This window comes from Pyrus communis, chromosome 7 (assembly GCF_963583255.1).
Source record: "Pyrus communis chromosome 7, drPyrComm1.1, whole genome shotgun sequence".
In the NCBI taxonomy this organism is placed as follows: Eukaryota; Viridiplantae; Streptophyta; class Magnoliopsida; order Rosales; family Rosaceae; genus Pyrus; species Pyrus communis.
In genome coordinates, this window is record NC_084809.1 from 1,039,198 (window position 1) to 1,063,482 (window position 24,285).

The window sequence follows — 24,285 nt, forward strand, 5'->3', positions numbered from 1 at the left end:
TGATGTGAAACACGTGTGACTGTTCGGCTTCACACAATTAACGTGCTCTAATACCATGAAGAAACTTGAAATTCTACCATAAAACCAATTAACATATAAAGAATAAACCAGTTACTTATAAACACATGCAAGATCCTCTCTTCTCCGATATGAGATCAACACCCCCGGTTGTAATATGCAATATGATCTTTGACAATCACGAATGGTCATGCTTGGAACACCAAGATAATGTTTCCACGCCTCAGACGTCGGCCCCGCAGCCCCAAAATGTTTATGTTTCTGATGACTCTGCATCTCCAAAAAGATCATGGGGAATATTCCTGTGCATGAACCCGATTTAAAAACCATATATATTGCTCAGCATTTGGTAAATAATATTATTCAATATTATATGCTAAAGGATCGTCAACTGGAAGTGGAATTGTAACGTATTTAATTCAGCGCCATTGTTGCAAATTCATACTTTTGTATGTACACAGACATCTTCTGAATTCCACCAAAGTCTATACGTTCTTCAAATTCGTCCAAAACCATATTCCCTCCCCTATAACAGCTCATTTTTTTGAAGTTTTAAAGATTTTGCGCATAAAATCGACATAAGAATAGTCTGCACTCTAGGCCAGTTCGTCCGTGTAATCGTGTTTGTGCATAAAAGTAGTTTAGTATATCAGCAAAAACAAAAGAGAGAGCAAAATGTGTATGGAGCACATCATATTGGTAGGGTTTGTACTCAAATAATCGAACATAAGCGACCCTAACATAAGTGAACCTGCTGTCTAGGAATTATGGAAATTATGGTTACCCCATCGTGTTTTTGCATACCTTTTCTTTTCTTTTGTTTTTTTTTTTTTTGTTTTTTTTTTTTTTGCTCAGATCGTCTTCATAGACATGCTTTGCAAGAAAAAAGAGTAAAACGGAAAGAGAAAAAAAGGGTATCATTGTTCACAAACTCATTAGTAATTTGCAGCATGCAAAGCATTGTAGATGAAGACTCATCGGATTTCTAGCATGCATGATTTTGCTTGCTAACACAAGCTAATTTGTGCATGTATTGACAACCTCAAATGGGATAAGAAAACAAAGTATTTTTAACTGCAAATCATAGTTTGACATATATACGAAAGTATCTCATTAAAAAGTAAAAAAGAAAAGTTTATGCACACAAGTAAAAAACCCTAGGTTTTGTCTGCAAAAAGAACGAAGCGGAAAATTGATAATAAAAAAAATTTAGTGAAAAGAGAAATGAAAATGTTAATATTGATGAGCTAGAATCGTATCTTTCGAAATATAAGATAAGGAATTCAAAGAAGAAACTCTTTGTTCTGATCAAAACTAACCTTGTCAATGTCATGTAGCCAACTTTAGTTGATTCATGTTTGGAATTTTTATGGTACTTCTCTCTCTCTCTCTCTCTCTCTAGACTTCGTAAAATTAAACAAAAGAGTTGTTTCCAACGACAAAAGTGGCCAGCCCTCGAGCAACAAGGAACCTTTCAATCTCATTATTTTTTGGCTTCACATCACATAGATTAAAGCCAATGTCAGAGAGAGAGAGAGAGAGAGAGAGAGAGAGAGAGACTTAAGTTGTTAAAATTAAAAAATAAACATTTGAATTGAATGAAGGCGATCCACGTCTGTTTTTTTCCTCTTTAATTTTCTCACGACTTTGTTCGATTTTGGGGTGGTGTCATTTTTATATCAATTTAGACTGAAATGATTTTCTCCAATTCAATCATTTATCTCCCCTCTCAAACAACAACGTTCTGATTTTTTAATGACGGAATGAACTGGCAAAGCATCTTTGCTTGGATTATAAGGCTCCCCTTTTAAGCTAGCCCTCCCACTTTATTGTCCACTTAGGAATTCAGGCTCTCTCACTTTTGCAGCTCGGTTGAGTTTTCTTTTTCTTCGAGGTTCCTTGACAATACTAGGGAAATCGAGTTTGTGACAATGGGAAGGCAACCTTGTTGTGACAAGGTCGGATTGAAACGAGGACCGTGGACGATCGAGGAAGATCACAAGCTCATGAATTTTATTCTCAACAATGGTATCCATTGCTGGAGAATGGTACCTAAACTTGCAGGTATATATATACTACTATTTAATTTACATTTTGATCATGATCATGTAGATTTCCTTTCCCTTCATCCCTTGCGCTATCTCGATCCTCATCATCGATAATTTGTATGGTCATCTAGGGTTGCTGAGATGTGGGAAAAGCTGTAGATTAAGATGGATCAATTATCTAAGGCCGGACCTTAAGCGAGGTGGTTTTACTGAAGCTGAAGAGAATCAAATGATTCAACTCCATTCATGTCTTGGTAACAGGTACAATTTGCCTGCTTTAACCCTCCGTTTCCTTATCTGAAATTAGTCTGATTAGTAGTAAGCCGCTCATCTCCGAAATTTTGACATCAATGTCATGGCATATGTACGTACTAACTGTTAGAGCTGGTGTTTTTAATATTTTTGTGTGCAGGTGGTCTAAGATTGCTTCACATTTTCCTGGCCGGACCGATAACGAAATCAAAAACCACTGGAATACCAGAATCAAGAAGAGGTTGAAGCACCTTGGCGTAGACCCTTTGACCCACAAACCAATTGAGGAAAAAGAAAATGTTGAAGAAAATAAAGAGACAATTACTCAACACTCAAACATTACTTCTTCATCATCATCAGAAGGACTAGAAGAGTCACGAGGCACTGGCTTGGAGGCTAAGCTACTGGAAGATAGTAATGGAAACAAAGGGTTTCCAGAATCCGATGAGAAATCGCGAAATGAGGTTCAGTTAACCACGTTGGATGACGCGAATGATATCTTGAAAAACTATGAAGTTTTTTGTGGAAGCTTGGATTTGGGAACATTGATGTTGAACCAAGGATTTCCCAACACCAGCAGCATGTCTAATTCGTATAGTACCTCGTTTTCGGTGGAAGATTCTAACAACGCTTCTATTTCGATAGGGGAAACCATGCAGGAAAATTGTCTTCAACAGTGGGTTGATAGTGTGGATTCCATGCTCTCATGGGATGGCTTCAATACTTTCGGACAAGACCTTTTCTATTTTTGATCGAAATAGCCTTAGATGAACATTATTTATGATCATTCAAGCTACAAAATTGTTGCAACAATTAAATCAGATGATATGTCAATTTAATGTGTCTTTATATATAGTTTGTGATTGTGATCGATATTCTAATTTAAATTATGAAGAAGAGATCGATTTGGGTGCAGACGCACTGTCTTAGTCAACTTAGTTATGAATATTTGTTGAGATAGAGTTCTCTTTCATCTTCCATTAGAATATGAATAATTGGAAGCAACAATGCCCCCGAGGTTAACATTATTACTTTTTCAAAGCTTTATCTTGAATTAATAATATATAAGAAGCTAGAGCAAGCAATTGCTAATTTTTTAGGTCGTGCCAAGCACTCAGGATTAAGTGGAGTAGCTCCCAGCCTATATATACGAAGAAGAGAGAGGGAGTTATTATTAGTACTTTGATAAAGTTATATACATTTTAAACATTTAAGATAAGAGAAAAAATGACGTTTGAAAGATACATGCATTATGATATTTTAAGAGCGTAAATAACTCTTTTTTGTTTTTGAGCTTCATATATAGAAGGGTTTTTTACTTAATTACGTGCATGAATTGTGCTTGCAAACTGCTCAATGAGCCCCAAGTGGAATCTCACGATATCACCTCCCAACAAAAAAAGGAGAATCATCTGAAGCCACTGCCGACGCTATTCAGTAATATTCGTCGCGCGCACAGATACATACATACATATATATATATATATTATAATTCAGTATGTGTTCAATGCAAATTAATGTATACTAAATTACTAATCTGTATTTTAGTATAATAATTGAAGGAAGTTGGAGAGAATACTTGTTGGCTTTAGTTAATCAGCTGACCCTATTACTCAGTATAAATTAGCATGTATTAACTTGGTTGTTAGGGTTATCGAGGTTTGATTTAGAGAATACTTTTTTTTGTTGAGAATTCCTTGTTTTCTTTCGTGTAAATTCCCCAGCAACGAATTAAAAACTTAATTCGATTATAAGATGGTCCATGTAGTATGTGGTTTGCGTCATGATTTCACACATATATTTCATTAAGCTTTAGCCAAAAAGCCGAAAAAAGTATTGTATTTTATTAAGCCACTAACATCGTCATCTTCGATTCTCAATATAAGTACAACTAAATTAAGAATATAAATATTTTTTTATAATAAATGTACAATCACAACCAAGAGAACGAGGTTTGACGCAATAGAAAGTTTGCTCTTTTATACCGAAAGGTTATTGATTCGAGTTATGAAAACAATCATTTGGCAAACCAAAAATAAGATTGCATATGATAGATGTTTATGCCCCGGCCCTCGCAATGCAAGGAGCCTTGTTACTTGAAGTTGCCCTTTTTATACAATCACACAACCTAAAACATTGATAAATTGGTGTATGGGACATATATATTAAGTATTTCTTTTTCAAGTTGGTATAAGGGACATACAAGGAGGCTGGCTGATCAGATTCTTTATGCTTCTTTCTAGTCTAGGTTTGTTTTGTTGTTGTTTTTATTCTTCTAGCTTTGTGGTTCCAATTTTTAATACTTAAATAGCTATTTATTTATCTTTTAAAGGGACAGAGCAACAATTGGAAAGCTAAGTTTGTAACTAGATGTTTGCACTTATATGATTCCTCTCTCTTTTTCCTTTCCTTTTAATTACCTTCTTGTATAATACCTTGGATCTAAACGACAATAGATAATCATACTACAAGCTAGTGATTTTAACACTCTTTAATACAATTTTTTAGAGCATCTTCAACTGAGATGTTAAAAATCTTACGTGGATGTTTTGACCAAAAAAAAAAAGAAAAAAGAAGATGCCAAAATCTTACTGGATTGACATTGACGTCATCCACTTTACTGCCAAATTTGAAGGTAAAGTCAAATTATATATATATATATATATATATATATATATTATTTTAATGATGGCCCAAATATTTCTTTATTTTTTTCACTTATTGGTTATTTTATTAGTATAGTCTGACCTACTTGATTTTATAAATAACCGATCGACGCTCATAAGGTTCAACAATGAATATTCAATTTGGGGTCTAAATGCGTAAAAGAGAATGAGTATTTTTATTTTCAATCTTTCTATCCCATCTCGACCCGGGCCCCCATCACATCTCGTGCTCAACTCCACCGTAGCATGATATTGTCCGCTTTGGGCATCGACCACGCCCTCATGGTTTTGTTTCTGGAAAGGTGACGAAGCCAGCATAGCTCGATTAGGAGTTCTAGTAGACATTCCGGGTCGGGGTGTGTCACTTTCTCTCCCTCAATCCTTATGATGAATTTTCTGCTCCTGAGTTTGAATCTCTCTCCAATCATGTCTTGTAATAAAATTAAAAAAAAAAAAAAATTCTCATGATGAACCAAAAGGCCTACAACTGAACAAAGTCCAATAAGCCCGTAACTGAGTTAGGCCCGGTCACAGAGAAGTTTAGAGTCAAACCCAAACTCGTCCTCTGCGAACCAATTTGCCAGAAGCAAATCCAAAGAAGAAGAGCATGTCAGCGATTCAAACAGCGATTCGGAGGTTCCACGCCACCGCAAATGCTCCGAGGCTCACCAGATTCTCCCTCCACGCGCCCAAATGTGTAAGCTTCAAGCTTTTGATCTCCGCCGGTGGTTTTTGTAATTGGATTTGAATCATATTGTAGATGTTTCTGAAAATGGTGTTTTTGAATCTGAAAAATGGTGTTTCGGAATTTTGGTTTGGTTTCAGGTAGAGGTGGAGTTTGGAAATGGAAATGTTTTCAATTTGTCAGCTGAGTTTCTGAGAATCCACAGCCCAGCTGTTGATGCCAAGATTAGGTCAATTGCTGGTGAAAAGGTAATAATTCCCAATTCTCAAATCAAAATTTTAAACCCTTTTGTTATCATCACACTGCAATTTTTTGCACGACTAGTTAACCTGACACGAAACGACACAAAAATTATAGTTCCGCGTCAACCTGTTAATGAGTCGGGTCATTAACGGATCACCCCGTTAAAAATCCGTTAACACGTCGATTCACCACTTAAGAACCCAATAAGATACTAATCCCAAGCCACTAATGCAAGGACTCTCTCCACGTAGTATTGTATTAGTAGTCCAAGACACCACAGTGGCGGTGAATCCGTTCCTTCTAAGTTATTCTCCATATGGTTTACTGTCCATTCGTCTTCAATTGAATATGTTTTCACCATCTTGTTATCTCCACAACTATCTTTGACATGTTATTTGGATGCTTAGTGCTGCGCCAACATGTTGATATTGTAACCTTGTTTTCTTCACATCTGTCGATTAATGCAGGTGATATCTGGGCGGCGTCACGTCGGAATCATGTCTGCGGAACCTGTAGGAAACTATGGGGTAAGGTACTTTTACACTCCGGGTTTAATGGGGGTTGCAAACAATTTGTATATCGGAAATGTTATGTTGTGACTGGGATGGTGGAGTGAATGTTTCAGGATTGTTTTCGATGACTTACACAACACCGGAATCTATTCGTGGGATTACTTGTATCACTTGGGAAGCAACAAATTCAGCCTCATGAGAAATTATATCAAAACGCTCAACAAGTACGGGCTCAGGCGCGATCCACCTAGAAGAAAATGATTCAGGCTTTTGTTCCATTGCTCTTGATTTCAAACGATGACCGCCAATCAACCTTTCCAGCCTTTGTCTGTAACCGGAGCATGGCCGGATAATATGGGGCACGCTTTAGTTTCGAGTTCATTGCATGGACCTAAAGGCTTACGGAGGAGCTGCATTGAACGTCGTTGCCATTTATTGTTTGTTTGCTTGCACTGTAATCTAATGCAATTACAATGTACATGTAAACTAGTTGGCCTGGCTATACGTCGAATCTTTGTGCCATGTTTGAGCGGATTGAAAAGAATTTATTTGTTGAAGAAAAGCATTATAAGCTTCTCTCTCTGTCAAACTCTACTTCGAACGATGTTGACATCGACATGGCCGAAAACCAAAAGAGAAGGCCCTTGAAAAACACCAAGACGTTCAAGCAAAATGGAGCGAACAAATCATAGGCATTGATGCACAATGAACAGAATCCTTATAACTTTCGATACATCAAATTTTGCCTTCGCATTGCCAAAAAATGTTGGTCTTCGTCTACACTGAAATGATCAAAATACAAATTACAAAGCAAATGGAAGAGCACAGCTTTTACATTTTGTGACTACGATAGACTGCATAGTCTCTCTCTCTCCCTCTGTTGCTTTGCAATGAAAAGTTGTAACTAGGACGGTTTTTTCTTCCTTCCGATTGGTGTGACACGCTTCAGTTCTTGAGTTCCTCTTTGCACTCCCCTGACACAGAAAAAAATATATAATTACCGTCGTGAAATTAATAGAAAAGCGGCCAAAGTCTGGCAAAATGGGGAGTATGGATGTAGATACCTGCTGTACATGTAAATGTAAGAGTAGAAAAGGAAGAGCAAGGCCAGAGTCAGAATGGAAATAACAAGGTAGGATATACTCGCCCTCTTCTGCACATTTGACACATAAAGGAGGAGGACAAGTTCAACAAAACATCATACGGGCATAACCAAGAAACAGCATAACAGGTTCAGGTTTTATACTGAAAAAGATTTAGGATGATTTAGTGTAAGTGTATACCACCCAAAGTGAACTTTACCTTCCTGCGGCCTCGAGAGAAGGGCTTTTGACGTCCAGTACAAGTGTGGGCATCACAGAATTGGCGCAAGAAGAACTCTGCCATATTAATCATCAAAAAAGCAATACTATAAGTTGATAATTTTGAAAAATAAGCTTGTTACAGCTTTCTGTTGTTATGATAAATGTAGATATAAACTTACCGTGAAGACGGCTTGCTGCTGGACCCTGTTTGACTGGAAAACAACTATCAGCTAGACCCTGCATATAATGGGCAATTTATGAATACAAAGAATGCTGAAATTCAAATCCGAAAGTCATCAGCCAGATGCCACCTCACACAGATGTCGATTCCGTGCAGCAGCAGCAGGATTGCACTTAGTCTTTTTGTGTGGTACAGAACCCATCTCGAGGTCACAATGCAACGCACCACAAACATCTGCCAAGCACCTGGTATGACTCTGATTAAGCAGAGGTATGCCATATTTCAATTAGAAATGACCAACTTAGGCTAAACAAATCAACAGGCCATGGTTGCCAATGTCCAGTTATAATTTGTAGAAAATTAGCTTAATACAATAAGGTAAGGAGATGAGCTTAAGTGTACGGGTTGATGTAAAACAATTTTTCGGGTCATGCTCTTTCTATTATTCTCTGAAGATATTAGGCTTGTATTATTCAATGCATGCTAATTTAGTTAATTCCATGATAACCTTTCACTCTGAAACAAAATATTGTCATAAGTATCGCTACTAGGAAAAGAACATAAAACCAAAGGGCACTTACCACATTCAGCAAATTGTAATGCCTGTTGTCAAAATGCTTATCAAGAAATTTGTCATCATAAAATCTCTTTTTACAATATCCACATTGCCATTCGTTTAAATCTACTTGGATTTTGTGCTCTTCCTGATCTCTGTACAGATCATTGTCAGGGTGCAGCTTACATGTTCTTGAAATCTGATACTGCTCTTTCTCTACAAAGGGCATCAAGTACTGCACCACCAAGAGCGAGAATGATATCAGTGACCGAAACTACTATAAAATGTACTAATCAAAAGAGTCTATGCATGATTTTCTTCCATACCTCCTGAATTATTTTCCACGCCGCCTTACTCCTTTCTCTCGAACAATGTACCTCCGGTGGATCTCCCAGCTCTTTCTTTATAGTTCTACACATCAAATTCTGTTATTAGTAATAGACAAAGCTTCAGAATTTCAAAAGGAACACAAATAATATGCAACACCGACTTGAAAAAACTTGTTCCAGTAAGGATTTTAGTTGAATGACACGAAATCGACATCAATTTCCAATTCCCATAAACAATTAGTCCATCTCACAAAGCAGGTTGATTCTCAGGATCGTAAACAAAATTACTAGCTTAATCATAAATGAAAATATATGTTCAACATTTTAGCAAGAGTACCTTGTGGCTGCAGAATCCTCATGACCCTGTGAAAAACAAAGAAACAAGCACCAAGTTCAAAAATTGGATTGAGCCCAGATAATATCATCGAAAATTGGATTAACCCATAAAATAATTTCCAGAGATTGAATGCATTACAAGCTGAATTGTTGATATGAGCAACAATGGAGAAAAGCAAAAATAACCGAGGAAGGTTACCTGATTTTTTGAAGAAACACCACCGAATTGCAGAGAAACCGATAAGAACAGGTACAGAAGACCAAGCCATTTCATCTTCCACCACTTCCTCTTCTTCTTCTTCTTCTTCTTCTCTTCTCTCTCTCTCTCTCTCTCGGAATGCTAAGCTGCTGCAGCATTCCACATCTCCGCTCGCTTACTCCCTCTCTTCCTAATGCAACCTCCACAGACGACCTCCGACTGCCAGTCCACACCCCAGTAACCAATCATAACTTGCCGCGTGGAAGAACTTCAGCTCCGATTTGGGCTTGGAACACCATTTGACAGTGTTTTGGGCTTGACTCCTATATTTTTAACATATCTTTTTAGTTTTCAGCTTAAATAGAACATTTTGATATATATTGTTATTCAATAAATCGTAAAACAACTTCTAAATGTCTTATAAAGTTTTCCTTGATGCTCACAAAAAATATTTTGCAAAAATGAAAATTTTGCATTTTTGACAAAAAAACGTTTTTTAGTCGATTTTGTAAATTCGTACCTAAATCATCGTTTAATATATTTATTTGTACTTTTGACTCACCGTGAAGTTTCAAAAATTAATGTAAAACTTTCCGTTTATATTCTTGAGGGTGGAACCTCTTTTTGACAATTTTTTGGGCCTCACTACTACATTTTCACTTACTTATTTTTAGTTTTCGGCTTAAATACTTTACTAAATATACATTTCTTACTGAATAAATCGTAAAACCGCTTCCAAATGCCATACAAAGTTTTCCTTAATGCTCATAGAAAAAAAATTCGCGAAAATAAAAAATTTATATTTTTGACAACAAACGTGGGTGTCCATGGTTTTTGGTCAGTTTTGCAAATTTGTACATAATTACCGATCAATCTATTTATTTTCATGTTTGCCTCATCGTGAAGTTTTAAAAATTAAGGTGAGATTTTCCGTTGAGATTCTTGAGTGTAGAACCCCATTTGACAATGTTATGTGACACACCCCGACCGAGATCAGGGCGTGCTGGCCGTCACTCGAAGGTGACGTAGCCATGTGCGCGTGCGGAAGCTAATTAAGAAGGTAATATAAAAGTACGAATAAATAAAAACCTACTAGCATACAAAGTACTAGTGTATGTGAGACACAATTCAGAGCAAGTCTACAACAGTCCAAAGGAAAAGATACGACATAATTACACCCGAAGGTGACCCTACAATGGTGAATGTCTGTCAGAAATGCCGGGACGCCCTCTGGGATAAACCACCGAACTTGCTAGACCACTAGAACTTGGAGGGGCGCAAAAACAAAAGCGTGAGTGGGCAAAAACAAAGTTCTTTGAAAACTCTTTAGCAAAATACATTCTAACCCCTCGCCGTAAAACCTGTATACTTCCCAGAAAATGAACATATATACGTATGTATAGATATGTCAATCATGCTCCACCATATGCCATTCATGCTCACAATATGCCATTCATGCTTGAGAATATGCCACAACAGAATATCATAATCAAATATAAATTCTCAAGCGTAATTCACATCAATAACATATAATCTGGCAGCCGGGAGTCACCTAACGTGACCTGTACGGCTGCATCTAGAGCTCCACTCTCAACTCAATATCTGAATTTGCACACGAGTCAGAACCACCTAACGTGGTCTGTACGACAAGCTGGGTGTAATATATATATATATGTATGCTCTAGTGCTACGATCACGTGAAGTTGTGCGATAATCGCGGGTCACCTACAAGTCGGAACCACCTAATGTGGTTTGTACGACAGGCTTGCACCTAACTTGGATCCAAGGCGAGCATGCGGTGCTGGTGAACATACACGTGAAGGCTGTGCCCTGGCCCTGGGCGGGAGCACTAACACCGGGGGTGCAGATTATGAGCTCTCTAAGCATTTCAAACTACTATTGCATAATAAACAGGAATGCATAACCACATGAATACCGCTTACCTGGCACTTACCTGTGCGTCCACAGCACCAAATACACATATATATATATATATATATATATATATATATATATATACCACTACTAATACATGCGATGATGCGTAAACAATATTCAAATGATGCATGGCATAAAACATATAACCTTTTCTATTAATTTCTGGGAAATAATATGTATATAGGTATATACGGAAAAACAAAAGCCCACTCACTGGTAATTAGAAGGGTCGTGGCCCCCCTGCCTCGAGTGTGAACGCTCGTCCTCGGAAAACGAATCACCTATACGCGACAAAGTTACGAAAACATTAATTTAAAAGCACCTAAGCAACTTCTCGTAATAACTTCTCATACATTGCTCAAATTGGACAAATGAATATACCAACGTGATCTACACAACCTCAGGATCACGCCCAAATTTTTAGAAAATTTTTTGGACCACGCACGCGCCCCCACGCGCCGGCCAAGGCACAGCCCTACGCGCCCCACGCGCGGCCACGTGCACTGCACACTGACGGTGTCAACATACGCCATCAGGAATATTCCGTCAACTAACGGAATATTCCGTTAGACTTAACCGGATTCCGTCCACTGCCGTTAGGAATATTTCGTTAGACTTAACGGAATATTCCCCTTTCTTCTCCGGCGAGCCTCCGGCGCCCGCGACGGCGCCGGAAAACTGGGTAAATTTCTAACTTTGTTTTCTCCTTCGTTTTTCAACCAAATTTCACGTTCTTTATACCAAAATGAAGCCTAGGACTAGTAGAATCACGTTAGACTAGTTTTAAGGCTTAAAAATTGCTAGATCATACCTGTCCACAACTTCAAAGTTCGGCCAACTTCGAACCTAGCCTTTCCAACGTCCAAATTCACCCAACGAACTACTCTGAGGCTCCTTGGGACCTCACAAGCACAACTACAAGCTTAGAATTTCCAAAAACACACTAGTTTAGGTTTGCATGAACAGTACAATAATCGGATCTCGTGATATCGACGTGAAAATGGTGTTTTCCTTACCTGAAAATGGCACCACTGGACTCCTCTCAGCTCCACGAACACGATGGTGATCTTGGTTTCTCGATTGGTGAAGTATTGAGTAAGTTTGTGTGTATGTCCGTGTGTTTGCAGAAGGAAGAAGAAGAAGATGAGCTCGGGGAGGAAGAGAGAGAGAGAGAGAGAAGAGACAGAATGAGGGAATGAGGGAGGGAATCCCGGGGAAAGTGAGGGTGATGTGTGAGTGTGTGTGTGGTCCTACAACACCACACTACACAACACTTAACGTACACAAACAAATTAGGGTAAAATTGTAATTTCAATGTACGTTTTAAAAATCCCGGGACGGGATGTTACATTATGGGCCTCACTACTGTATTCTTCGCCTATTTTTTTAGTTTTCGGCTTAAATATTGTACTAAATAGACATTTGTTGCTCAATAAATTGTAAAACCGCTTCCAAATTCCTTATAAAATTTTCCCTAATGCTCGCGAAATTTTTTTCGCAAAAATGAAATATTTACATTTTTGACATAAAACGTGCACCATTTAATGTTCACTTTCCTTAAAATATATATTTTTAGTGCAAAATCTATTATAATTTGTATTTAAACACTTTTAATCAACAATTTAACACTTGAATTTAAAGGTATTTTAACTTCTTCTTTTTTGTTAATTTTTCTTTTAACAAAATCTGAACTACATATTAATAGACCTTATTTGTTAACCAAAAGAGGGTGAAAGATTATTTAACAAAACAAAATCTTGCTATTTTTTGTTTAAGCCCCACATACATGTGATTTTAACATCTCTAATTAAAAATAAATAAATAAAATATATATTTTAACATCTATATTTTTCACTTATTTTATTACTTTTGGGCTTAAATATTGTATTAAATATACGCTTGTTACTCAATAAATCGTAAACCCACTTCCAAATATATTATAAAGATTTCCTTAATGCTCATGGAAAATATTTCAAGAAAATAAAAAATTTGCATTTATTACAAAAAATCGTAGATGTTGGTTTTCAGTTGGTTTTAGAAATTCATACATAAATCACTGTTCAATCCTTTTATTTTCACATTCGCCTCACTGTGGAGTATTGACAATTAAGGTGAGAGTTTTCGTTGAGATTCTTGAGTGAAGAACCCCATTTGACAATGTTTTGGGCCTCACTACTATACTTTTCACTTATTTTTTTAGTTTTCGGCTTAAATATTATACTAAGTATACATTTATTACTCAATAAACCGTAAAAATTGCTTTCGAATTCCTTAAAAAGTTTAACATAATGCTCAGGAAAAATATTTTGTAAAAATGAAAAACTTGCATTTATGTAAAAAAAACATAGGTGTTAGGTGCCCTTAACGCATGTAAAATGAGACGGACTTAGCTCACGCAGAACGAGGCGAACCATGACATGCAAAACAAGGTGAGCTGCGTGCACAAAAAACGGGCGAAATCCTTTTCTTGGGGATCCTAGGAAGCCTGCGATCGTGTCTGTTCATCGTACATCGTACGATCAGAAATTATTATAAAATTTAAAATTTAAAAGTAAATATAAATAATAATTAATGATTTTTTATCACACAATGTATAATGAACAGAGATGATCACAAAATTTCTAAAACCTTCAGAATAAGGATCCAGTAAAGATCCTTTTTCCATTAAAAATACACACTACATCCAAGAAAGAAATAAAAAGTTGCTTTATGTCATAATCTTTCTCGAAAAATAATATTCCATTAATTCAATGATTATTAAAATCCATATCGTACCAAACCCCAGTTACGTCGTGTCACTGGAGTGAGTGCATAAACAACACCAAAAAGCTCCGATTTTGACTTTAGACTGCATGATCTATCCGTCAGCGCCATGAAAATTTAGATCTCTGACCCCATACCCAATTGAAATCCGAGCTCCAATTGAGCTGCAATGGCCGGATTCTTGGTTCTGGCGGCGGCGGCGGTGGTTGTGGGTCTGTGCATCAATGGCGGTTGGGTGGCGGAGGCGGGTCGGGAGGCTCCGGGAAGGACAGCGAGGAGGGTCCACACGCTGTTCTCGGTGGAGTGCCAGAACTACTTCGACTGGCAGACTGTCGGGTTGATGCACAGCTACCGGAAGGCCCTGCAACCCGGCCCGATTACCCGACTCCTCAGCTGCACCGACGACGAGAAGAAGAAGTACAAGGGGATGCATCTGGCTCCCACTTTTGAGGTGCCTTCGATGAGCAGGCACCCAAAAACTGGCGACTGGTAAGTTCTCAGCTTATTTATAATTGATTCTCTTCTAGTTCGTATTAAAGTTTGGATTTTGAATTCTGGGTTGGATTTAATTGTTTATTTACTTTGATGGGTTTGGTTTAAATTGAAGGACCAGAAAATATTGATTAAATTTTAATTAAGTTGCTAATTTTGCAGGTACCCTGCCATTAACAAACCAGCTGGAGTTGTGCACTGGCTTAAGCACAGTAAAGAGGCTGAGAAAGTTGATTGGGTTGTGATTCTGGATGCTGACATGATTATCCGCGGCCCGATTGTTCCTTGGGAACTTGGTGCTGAGAAAGGCAAGCCTGTTGCAGCATATTATGGGTATCACTATTGCACTTTTTTCCCCTTCATGTAAATGATACTAAATTTTAGCTGAAACCAGATTGTATCATACAAGAGCATTGTGAATGCCATATGAATTCCTTATGATCGTTCGTACCTTTAGTACAAGTATGTAGGCAAGCTATGTTAGTTTTGAGTAAGAGGCTAGTTAAGTAGAGTTGCAGTTTGTACCTGACACCATTCGGTGGTCGAAGTGATAGATATTCTTTGTTATTGGTCAATCACTCACATGAGAAGAGCAAGATGTTGTCAACTTCAAAAAATGCAGAGATTTCTTATTTGGCATTTGAATATTAACTTTATGAAACTTTTATATTGATGAGTATATGAACAGTAAATACATATTGCAATTGTAGGGACTCTGGCCATCAACATATATTCATATAACGAATTTCTCCTTCAGGTACTTGGTTGGGTGCGATAATCTTCTCGCTCAATTGCACACTAAGCACCCTGAACTCTGTGATAAAGTTGGTGGGCTTTTGGCCATGCATATAGATGATCTTCGGGCATTGGCACCCGTGTGGCTTTCGAAAACAGAAGAAGTGCGGGAAGACAGAGCTCACTGGACAACTAATATAACTGGTGACATCTATGGGAAAGGATGGATCAGTGAGATGTATGGCTATTCTTTTGGTGCAGCAGAGGTAAGTTTCTTTTTTTTTTCTCTCCCTTAATATATTATTTCCTTGAACAAAATATAAATGTTGGATGTCTTACAGATTTCCAATCTTTAAATTTGAGTGTCGCTCAGTGCTTGTTTGTTTTCTTGTTAATCCGTACTGGTTACCTTATTTTCCTTTTCAGGTTGGTCTCCAGCACAAAATAAATGACAACTTGATGATCTACCCAGGCTATACTCCAGCAGACGGTGTTGAGCCTATTCTTCTTCACTATGGCTTGCCATTTAGCGTAGGGAATTGGTCTTTTAGTAAATTAGATCACCATGAGGACGGTATTGTTTATGATTGTGGCCGACTCTTTCCTGAACCTCCTTATCCAAAAGAGGTATGTGATAACTTTACTTTTGTTGTGGTAAATACTTGTACATTTATTTTATGGTGTATGTTTGCATAAATTATCCCACTGCTAAATGCAATTGACTAGGCACCTTTTAGATAGGGCATACTTGGAAAGACTTAAAGGAATGCTCATTTAGGTTTTGTTATGAACCTGTATATAAATAATTTTTTTATTTTCAAAACGTCAAAATTCTGTACATGGAAGATCATGTTCAAGATCTTTGTAGTTGATTATGGGAAATTTGTTCCTTCTTTATCCAGGTAAAAATGATGGAACTTGATCAATATAAAAGGCGGGCTCTTATGTTGAATTTAGAGTGCATTAACACTTTAAATGAGGGTCTTTTACTACAACATGCAGCAGATGGTTGCCCAAAGCCAAAGTGGACCAAATACACGAGCTTTCTGAAAAGCAAAACTTTTGCTGAACTGACTCGGCCAAAAAAGCTGACTCCTGCTACTTTACGATTTGAGGAGCCTGTACATGTAGTACAGGCAGTGCAGCAGGAGGTTGACGATGCACCCGGAAAACCATATCCAAAAATCCACACCCTTTTTTCCACAGAATGCACCCCTTACTTTGATTGGCAGACTGTAGGACTTGTCCACAGTTTTCACCTGAGTGGCCAGCCCGGAAATATCACACGATTACTCAGCTGTGCGGATGAAGACTTGAAGCAATATGCTGGGCATGATCTAGCTCCCACCCATTATGTCCCTTCCATGAGCCGACATCCATTAACGGGTGATTGGTAAAAAAATTTCTTCCAAGGGTCTTCTTTCCTTCTTATAGATTGTTCTTGGTGGTGGTTTAATGTTAATTTCAGCATTGACAACCTATCTCCCAATCTTTAAGAGAAGCAAAACTCATCCTTTTGTTCTATCTACCAGGTATCCAGCAATTAACAAACCAGCTGCAGTCCTTCATTGGCTCAATCATGCAAATACGGATGCAGAGTACATAGTGATTCTTGATGCTGATATGATCTTGAGAGGTCCAATTACACCATGGGAATTCAAAGCAGCACGTGGCCGACCAGTTTCAACTCCCTATGAGTAAGCAATCTGATTTTTTAATTTTTATTATTATTATTATTCTATGGTTGGTATATCAGGACCCAAAATTTTATTAGGGGTCCATATTTCTAGTTTCTAGTTGTATAATCCATACGAGGACTAATTTTTCCTAATCTGTATATGGTAGCTATCTTATCGGTTGTGACAATGAGCTTGCGAAACTCCATACTCGCCATCCTGAAGCCTGTGACAAGGTTGGGGGTGTTATCATCATGCATATAGATGATCTTAGAAAGTTTGCTCTACTGTGGTTGCATAAAACCGAGGAAGTCCGGGCAGACACAGCTCATTATGCCACAAATATCACTGGTGATATATATGCATCTGGTTGGATAAGTGAGATGTATGGTTACTCATTCGGGGCAGCAGAGGTAAATTGTTCTGCTGTGTAAAAAAGCGCTTCAGTACTTACCCTGAGCATCATCACCATTATTTAAGAAGTGTTTCAGGCTATTATGTGATAATGATTCTATTCCCCTCTGTTTTTCCATGTAGTTGAAACTACGGCATCAAATAAGCAGCGAGATACTGATATACCCAGGGTATGCTCCTGAACCAGGCATCAAATACAGAGTATTCCACTACGGTTTGGAATTCAAGGTTGGAAACTGGAGCTTTGATAAAGCAAGCTGGAGGAATGTTGATGTGGTCAACAAGTGCTGGGCCCAGTTTCCAGACCCGCCCAACCCTTCAACGCTCGACCAGACAGACAAGAACAAACTGCAGACAGATCTACTTAGCCTAGAATGCATTAAGACACTTAAGGAAGCATTACACCTGCATCACAAGAGAAGGAACTGTCCCGATCCCGGTTCATTGTCCAACTCAAACTCACAAGCAGCGGAGGAAGTTGTAGTATCAAGGAAACTTGGTAAGTTGGATGGAAGTTCTGGTCTAGGAAGCAACCATGTCCAAACGAATCATTCCGAGGAGATTTCGGAACCTACATTGACAGATGGGATGTTTAGTTCTGTGAGGTTCTGGGTTGTTGCCCTGTGGGCATTCTGTGGTTTGGGCTTCTTGACGGTCGCGTCGCTGCTGTTTTCAGGTCGTAAAGGGAAAGGTAAAAGAGGTAAAAGTCATAGAATTAAGAGAAGAAATTCTGGTACAGGATTTATGGATGTTAGCAGCCGTGATAGGCATTTACGTGGAGGTGAAGTGCCTTCATAACATTCTCTTGCGAGGTAAATTCAGAAACTCCATCAAAAGTGGAGACCGAGTTTGATTTGCCATGAGTGATAACAGTGACCAAACTCATCCATACGACATTACATTTACGCTATCCCACTACATATTTTACAGTTTAGGGTTGTCATAAGAGGAAGATGAGAGGCTATGTAGTAATTTTGACTTTGATATCACTTTGTATTTTACTCGTATTCTTTTCCATATCAAATCGTATACGTGCTTACAGTGTTGTTGCATAATATGCTTTTCTTTCACGCAGAAGTTTTGTCTTCTTTGCGTATTTAAATTTTACAAATGTTGAAAGGGATTCCAAGTTCGAAAACTATTTGTAACATGCTTATGCCATTCAAATTTGCCACTAGCATTTTTGTTGGGCCCAACCTTACATCTTTAGCTTGAAGCATCTCACAATTGACCAAAACGCTTCTTACCATCCTAACTTGTTATGTTGTAAGATTGTTAATATTCTTGCAAGAGCGTTTCCCACAACCATATTGTTTTATTTATTTATAAAGAGATCGATGAAGATAACATGATAAATAATTTGTTAGACGGTAGAATCTCTCATAGTTGGTCATAGCTTCGAAAAAGCCCGTCTCCTCAGCCCAACTAAGCCGAACTTAATTGCGTGAGTCAACATCCTAATCTAAATACGATTGTGATTTGTTTTTGTTCTTAGATGATTTCCCACTGTAAATAGATTAGGAGTTATTATGGGATTTAATTTTCCTTGCACTACAAGGATTGTATCTAAGGTTTTGCCATTATAAATACTGAAAATATGACTTTAGCCCATGAAACTTAAGTTTCTTTAAATAAAATCCGACATAATCTTTTTATCTGACTAAAACCTAACGACTAGGCTCTACATAAGCAAATTCATTAATTTTGTTTGCCTTTACACATTTTGTATTTTTCAGATGCCTAAAATACCCCTAATTACAATTTTGATGTATACATTTAATTCTATGCAGATTTGAAGGGAGAGATTAATGAAAAAAAATGTATTAATGTTTAAAATCATTTCATTAATATATCAAAACAAATTGTATGTTAAGGCAAAAAAGAACCAATAATGTTATACTTTCCTTAAGATTTCGTAATTGTTTTTCAAATTTGCATAAAATTAGACAATTTTAATTTAATCTTGTCATTTTCTTACCAAATGAAAACCTGAAAGAGCACTATAAAATAATTTACCTATATTTAAAAAAAAATACTTATAAAATAAAAAATGTTATTTGTTTCAAAATAAATTTATCTATATTTGATATAATAATATAGGTAAATTATTGCACACATATATATTAGTAGTAAAATGTGCCCTGTCACATCCTAGCCTGGACCCCTACCACATCCCGGGCTCGACTCCACCGTGGCATGATATTGTCTGTTTTGGGCCCCGACCACGCCCTAAGCTAGTGAACTCCTAAAAGGTCTCGTGTTAGGTAAAGATGAGAATATACATATAAGGCTTACATGATCCACTTCCCTGAACGATGTGGGATGTTACAGTCTAAGCGAAATATTAATCATACAAAAATTTATCAAATTAGAGTTGCCTAAACAAAATGAAGGGTGGTTGTTAATTCTTCCAAAGATTGATGATAATGGGTGAGGAAAATAACTCTTTTAAGTATTTCTACTAAACCCTATTCCATGATCATGACACTTTGCCTCACGCAGTTGGCAAGCGTCAAACGAATAGCCTCCAAAGGTCATACCGTCCACGTGGTCCAGAAGGGCAAATAGTTGAGCTCTCAAGCTTGAAATTTTGTAACAACATGAAAATTTTGTGCTCCTCCGAGATATAAATTTAAAACTAGAATTTTTTACCAATAATTTTTAGAGAGTTTTAATAAAACATTTCCCGTATTGTTCACTTTTAACTAAAAACCACATTTTTATCATTTTTTGGTACTATTTATTACTTATTTATTTGTCATTTTCATTAAAACTAAATACTTTTTGAACTTTTTATTAGTTTTCTTTAATTTTTAATCATTGTATGATGAAGAATCTAACTGCGGACAAAAATCCTCAAAGCATACCAATAGTCTAATACTATCTAGAGTTCAGCATAGACTCGATTCGGAGGGAGGGGGACTTAAAATTCAAATTAGCAAAAAAATTAAAACGTCGGAGGAAAACCGTTGGATTGAACACGAGGGTCCTACAAACAAGAAAAACTGAAAAGGATTTCAATTTATAAAAAGATTGGCTAATGTTAGAGAGATCAAATTTTGAGATAAAATTTTGAAAATTAAAGAACTGGAAGTTGATAATTGATTTATTACTTAAACGTTGATAAACTTGCACATTCCTATTGATGACATATCATTTAGTTGTAAATTTAACTTTTAAATTTAGTCGCTATAACATTAATTTTTTGAGCGCGAAACGTCGGACGTCCACTTGTCACTCTGGCTGTGGCATCAATAATCCGAAGTCTCATCTCAATCTCTAATTCTCCCTGCGGCCCTGCAGGGGTCCCTCCCAACTTTTCCACGACACTTTTCATTTCAAATTTCAAATTTCGAAATCGACGACCACGACGACGACCACCCTCACGATTTATGTGAATCGTAAATCCGACGTTTGATTAAACAAACAGAAGGGTTTGGTTTTTTTGCCTCAAAGTTTGGATCTTTGGGACGACAACATCGAATTCGTACCAGAAATCATGGGAGAATCGACGTGTCTGATGCAGCCGTTCTCCTATGCTTCCGGCATCCCCGACGACGCATACGAGGTCAGTTCTTCGGTTTTTGTCTCTATTTTTTTGTGATTTTTAAGGTTGAAATTCCATGTGCAGAGCACTTTTTACTTGCTGGGTAGTTTTTGGAATTCGGTTTTTGAGAATTGCTTATGAAAAGGCTGGGAACTTTGAATTGTCGCAGGGGAACCCGATTCATGCTCTCGGGCAGTCAGTGTCGTTCGGGAGGTTCGTGTCGGAGTCCGTAGCTTGGGATAAATGGTCGACAATCTCGCACAACCGCCATGTGGAGGAGGCCGAGAGGTACTCCCGCCCCGGTTCAGTTGCGCAGAAAAAGGCTTTCTTTGAAGCACATTACAAGAAAATTGCTGCTCAAAGAGCCGCTGCGGTGCTTGAACAAGCCAATGCCAATGCCAATGCTAATGCTGCTGCTGCATTGGAAAATGCCCCCGAAACCAAATGTGAAAGTCGGGATCTTAAGACGAGGATTTCAACCTCTGAAGTGTTCGTCGATAAGCAAAGGGAAGAGAAAGAGGGAGGGGAGGTCTACGAGCCAAATCGAGAAGAAGAATGCATTGGTAAATATACCAATGACTATAATGCAAACACTGAAATGGAAAATTTTGGAAGCAGCAAGGTGCACCCTGTAGATCATGAAGACCAAGTTTTGGTGGTGAATTCCGCTGAGGTAGAACTTTGGAGCCAAAGTGCTGATAACAAGAAGGAGGTAAACGAAATGGATCTCACCGGCACTCCCCAGATCGAAATGCCTCTGTTGAAGGTATAAATCTTGATTTACAGCCGATAATTTTCACACTCATTGACTTATGAAGGTTGCTGACAACCTGCATTAATTGTTGCTTCAGCAAAGTTACAGCTCAAATCAAGAAGCTTCGACACCAGTGAAAACGAAAAAAACCAGACCTTTTATTTCCTCCAAATCATCATTAACATATCATAAAGCACCCAAGGTCCCATCTTCTCCAACCAAATCCACTGCTCCTAGTTGTTCCAGAAAGGATGACATTATCACTCCATTGCGTAAATATCCGGCTGCAGAACTGGAGGACAGGAAGAAATCAACTCCGAAATCAATTCACAAGTCGGTCAGGTTTACACCCATCAGGGAACTTTCTAGGCTGACTTCAACCGTCATCAGGAAGATTGAAAACTCAAGAGCTGGTGCTAGTTCTTCCAAGACATCGAAAGATTGCCCGACTCCTCTGAGGACTCCAACTACGGTGCCTTCCACTTTCTTTGAATACTTTCCCAAAATGGCCTCCGGAACTTAGCAGCTTTGCTAGCCACTCTAACTTCTGAAGTTTTATCTTTCAATCTGCAGGTATCTAAGAACGAGGTGCGCCAGCATTCCACCACCACCCCATGTTCAGAAAAGAGAAGGTAAGACTGATCGTATGAAAAACAGCAAGCGTTCCGTTTTCCAAATTGATAAACGATTCATGTCTGATCCTGTTTCTGCTTATGTATTTCATGAATCACAGGGCCAAAACACCACTTGATCCCTCTGCCAGTGGAACCAAAACTCCTGTGTCCAAATGGCGTTCACTCCGCACAGAGTATGTGCCTCAACTTTTATCATCTTTCCTGTACAATTTGCCGAGTACATATATAAGTATTAAGAATAACTAGAGAAGATAAATGTAGTCGTAAACATATGAATTAATGGTTATGTTGGTCTCACGTAGCGCCGCTCGTTTAGGACTTTGAGTTCTTATGATTTTCTTTCTCCCAATTTGGCCAGTTGTTCAAAGATTTTGAGTGCCTGCAGAAACAAGGCAAGGTCCCCATTTTCATCGGCCCCTTTCACCTTAAAAACTGAAGAAAGAGCTGCAAGTAGAAAGAAGGCAAGGGTTTGCCTATTTCTTTTTTATACATGTTCCTGAATTCTAATCATATCTACGTTATGAGATAGAGTTATATATGTGGTTAAAGTTCTAATCGATGTCATGTTCTTGTTCACCGCTTACCAGAAGCTCGAAGAAAGGTTTAATGCGAATGAGGAACAAAAGGTGCAGGCGCAAAGAAAACTCAAGGTTGTTCTCTCATTACCAAACTTCTTCAATCCTCTGTAATTTTAGTCCGTACAAATTGTAAAAACCTAGAGCTAGACTGGTTTTATTTACAACAACTTTCGATTAATACCTTAATCGCTATTGTCATGCAGGAGAAAGAAGAAAAAGAGATTGGAAAGTACCGCCAAACGCTTTGCTTCAAGGCCAGGCCACTTCCTGATTTCTATAAAGACAGAAAATCACCAAAGAAGGAGATACAGAAGGCAATGTTTGTCCTTAAGCAGTTCAAATGCTCCTCACTGAAAGCCTAAACGTTTTCTAAAGTTTGGTTATTTTCCCCGCTTTCTTCCTGCAGGTTCCAGTTACTCCTCAGTCAAAGAATCCAAGCACAGTTGAGAGCTCAACGCCTCGACCTCCTAGTGGAGCTTCGATCAAGAGCATTAGCCAAGGAAGGAATAACCGAACCCCAACTCGTTCTCTCATTTCACGATCCATTAAGACTACTCGCGAGAATAAATCTCCAAATATTCAGCTTGGATAACCTAAGCTTGAAACCAAGTTTCTGTTAGAGCAGAAGTGAGAAGTATCGGTCCTGCTCAAAGCTTCGAGCAACTTTTAGATAGTCTTGATTGCACCGCATACCAAAATGAGTTTGCCTGAGACACAGAAACATGCATAGAGATTGTGAGCAAGTTCGTTCTTGTATGAAGAGTGTAGTTTGTAACTAGTAGTCGTGTAGCACGATTTGTTTAAACTCGAGGAAATGTAGAAATTTTGTAAAGCAGCAAACCTGGAATTTCCACTCATCAGAATCTCATAAATTTCAATGCACGGCTTGCACAAAACTCGTATAAACTCGAATTTCATACAATTACAAGCAACTGTTTCCGTAGATGAATCGAAAGCTTCATCAGGGAGATAAAAACAGAAGGTGAGGAATGAGGAAAGTTTCAGTATAATACAAGAGCCATCATTCACCCGAACACTTAAACATACAAGTTAAAATTACCAGCACCATAACAGTGGGACTATTTGTAAAAAAAATTATAACATGTAAACATACAAGAACTACAAATGGTTTCCTTACTGATAAGCTTACTTCTTAGCTTCTATTGTATCAATTGGGTGGGAAAATTGACGGTCCCAAGCCCAGATAAAGGAGAATTGACGGTCCCAAGGAAGAAGGGAATGACATCAGGTAGTCGACAACTGACATTTTGTTTTCATATCAAATTCCTATGATAATGAACAGCCGACCCCACTAGGCTTTGCTGTTGTTTGGGCGAGAAAATTGACGGAAAATTCGAACTTTCGTCCTCAAATGCAAGCAAATACTTAATGGGTCAGGGTCCTAATCAGCAAATAGCAATTTC

The 24,285-nt window shown here is 38.0% G+C and overlaps 5 protein-coding genes across 5 annotated transcripts; 4 read left to right on the plus strand and 1 right to left on the minus strand.

The window, feature by feature from the left end:
- Positions 1–1,949: 1,949 nt before the first annotated feature.
- On the plus strand, positions 1,950–3,070 carry LOC137738868 (myb-related protein 315-like). Its single transcript, XM_068478339.1, has 3 exons — positions 1,950–2,082; positions 2,198–2,327; positions 2,479–3,070. Exons 1-3 carry the CDS (start codon positions 1,950–1,952, stop codon positions 3,068–3,070), a joined length of 855 nt encoding a protein of 284 aa, XP_068334440.1.
- A 2,485-nt stretch (positions 3,071–5,555) lies between these two features.
- On the plus strand, positions 5,556–6,998 carry LOC137739875 (uncharacterized). The gene is made up of 4 exons (XM_068479605.1): positions 5,556–5,681; positions 5,810–5,917; positions 6,380–6,444; positions 6,538–6,998. The coding sequence occupies exons 1-4, from the start codon at positions 5,592–5,594 to the stop codon at positions 6,683–6,685; spliced, it is 411 nt and encodes a 136-aa protein (XP_068335706.1). The 5' UTR covers positions 5,556–5,591; the 3' UTR covers positions 6,686–6,998.
- A 106-nt stretch (positions 6,999–7,104) lies between these two features.
- Positions 7,105–9,636, minus strand: LOC137739874 (uncharacterized). Its single transcript, XM_068479604.1, has 9 exons — positions 9,330–9,636; positions 9,132–9,157; positions 8,792–8,876; positions 8,491–8,700; positions 8,040–8,165; positions 7,908–7,965; positions 7,727–7,803; positions 7,489–7,577; positions 7,105–7,398 (listed from the first exon to the last, which is right to left on the minus strand). Exons 1-9 carry the CDS (start codon positions 9,402–9,404, stop codon positions 7,329–7,331), a joined length of 816 nt encoding a protein of 271 aa, XP_068335705.1. The 5' UTR covers positions 9,405–9,636; the 3' UTR covers positions 7,105–7,328.
- Positions 9,637–14,036: 4,400 nt separating this feature from the next.
- LOC137739304 (peptidyl serine alpha-galactosyltransferase-like) lies at positions 14,037–18,402 on the plus strand. The gene is made up of 8 exons (XM_068478857.1): positions 14,037–14,519; positions 14,685–14,855; positions 15,280–15,523; positions 15,684–15,884; positions 16,160–16,650; positions 16,790–16,954; positions 17,103–17,346; positions 17,471–18,402. The coding sequence occupies exons 1-8, from the start codon at positions 14,200–14,202 to the stop codon at positions 18,143–18,145; spliced, it is 2,511 nt and encodes an 836-aa protein (XP_068334958.1). The 5' UTR covers positions 14,037–14,199; the 3' UTR covers positions 18,146–18,402.
- A 2,327-nt stretch (positions 18,403–20,729) lies between these two features.
- On the plus strand, positions 20,730–23,714 carry LOC137741112 (protein WVD2-like 7). Its single transcript, XM_068480915.1, has 9 exons — positions 20,730–20,915; positions 21,064–21,660; positions 21,746–22,120; positions 22,222–22,280; positions 22,382–22,456; positions 22,642–22,744; positions 22,871–22,933; positions 23,065–23,175; positions 23,268–23,714. Exons 1-9 carry the CDS (start codon positions 20,847–20,849, stop codon positions 23,451–23,453), a joined length of 1,638 nt encoding a protein of 545 aa, XP_068337016.1. The 5' UTR covers positions 20,730–20,846; the 3' UTR covers positions 23,454–23,714.
- The last annotated feature ends 571 nt before the right edge of the window (positions 23,715–24,285 follow it).

Bases quoted from the DNA above. Each gene is read 5' to 3' on its own strand.
- LOC137738868 (XM_068478339.1), top strand. From the start codon at position 1,950: ATGGGAAGGCAACCTTGTTGTGACAAGGTCGGATTGAAACGAGGACCG. The intron at 2,083-2,197 runs GTATATATATAC...ATGGTCATCTAG, and splicing joins AATGGTACCTAAACTTGCAG to GGTTGCTGAGATGTGGGAAA. The intron at 2,328-2,478 runs GTACAATTTGCC...TTTTGTGTGCAG, and splicing joins CATTCATGTCTTGGTAACAG to GTGGTCTAAGATTGCTTCAC.
- LOC137739875 (XM_068479605.1), top strand. From the start codon at position 5,592: ATGTCAGCGATTCAAACAGCGATTCGGAGGTTCCACGCCACCGCAAAT. The intron at 5,682-5,809 runs GTAAGCTTCAAG...GTTTGGTTTCAG, and splicing joins CCCTCCACGCGCCCAAATGT to GTAGAGGTGGAGTTTGGAAA. The intron at 6,445-6,537 runs GTACTTTTACAC...TGAATGTTTCAG, and splicing joins GTAGGAAACTATGGGGTAAG to GATTGTTTTCGATGACTTAC.
- LOC137739874 (XM_068479604.1), bottom strand. From the start codon at position 9,404: ATGAAATGGCTTGGTCTTCTGTACCTGTTCTTATCGGTTTCTCTGCAA. The intron at 8,701-8,791 runs GTATGGAAGAAA...TTGGTGGTGCAG, and splicing joins CGTGGAAAATAATTCAGGAG to TACTTGATGCCCTTTGTAGA. The intron at 8,166-8,490 runs GTAAGTGCCCTT...CTGCTTAATCAG, and splicing joins ATTACAATTTGCTGAATGTG to AGTCATACCAGGTGCTTGGC.
- LOC137739304 (XM_068478857.1), top strand. From the start codon at position 14,200: ATGGCCGGATTCTTGGTTCTGGCGGCGGCGGCGGTGGTTGTGGGTCTG. The intron at 16,651-16,789 runs GTAAAAAAATTT...TCTATCTACCAG, and splicing joins CATCCATTAACGGGTGATTG to GTATCCAGCAATTAACAAAC. The intron at 16,955-17,102 runs GTAAGCAATCTG...TGTATATGGTAG, and splicing joins CCAGTTTCAACTCCCTATGA to CTATCTTATCGGTTGTGACA.
- LOC137741112 (XM_068480915.1), top strand. From the start codon at position 20,847: ATGGGAGAATCGACGTGTCTGATGCAGCCGTTCTCCTATGCTTCCGGC. The intron at 20,916-21,063 runs GTCAGTTCTTCG...GAATTGTCGCAG, and splicing joins TCCCCGACGACGCATACGAG to GGGAACCCGATTCATGCTCT. The intron at 22,745-22,870 runs GCAAGGGTTTGC...ACCGCTTACCAG, and splicing joins GAGCTGCAAGTAGAAAGAAG to AAGCTCGAAGAAAGGTTTAA.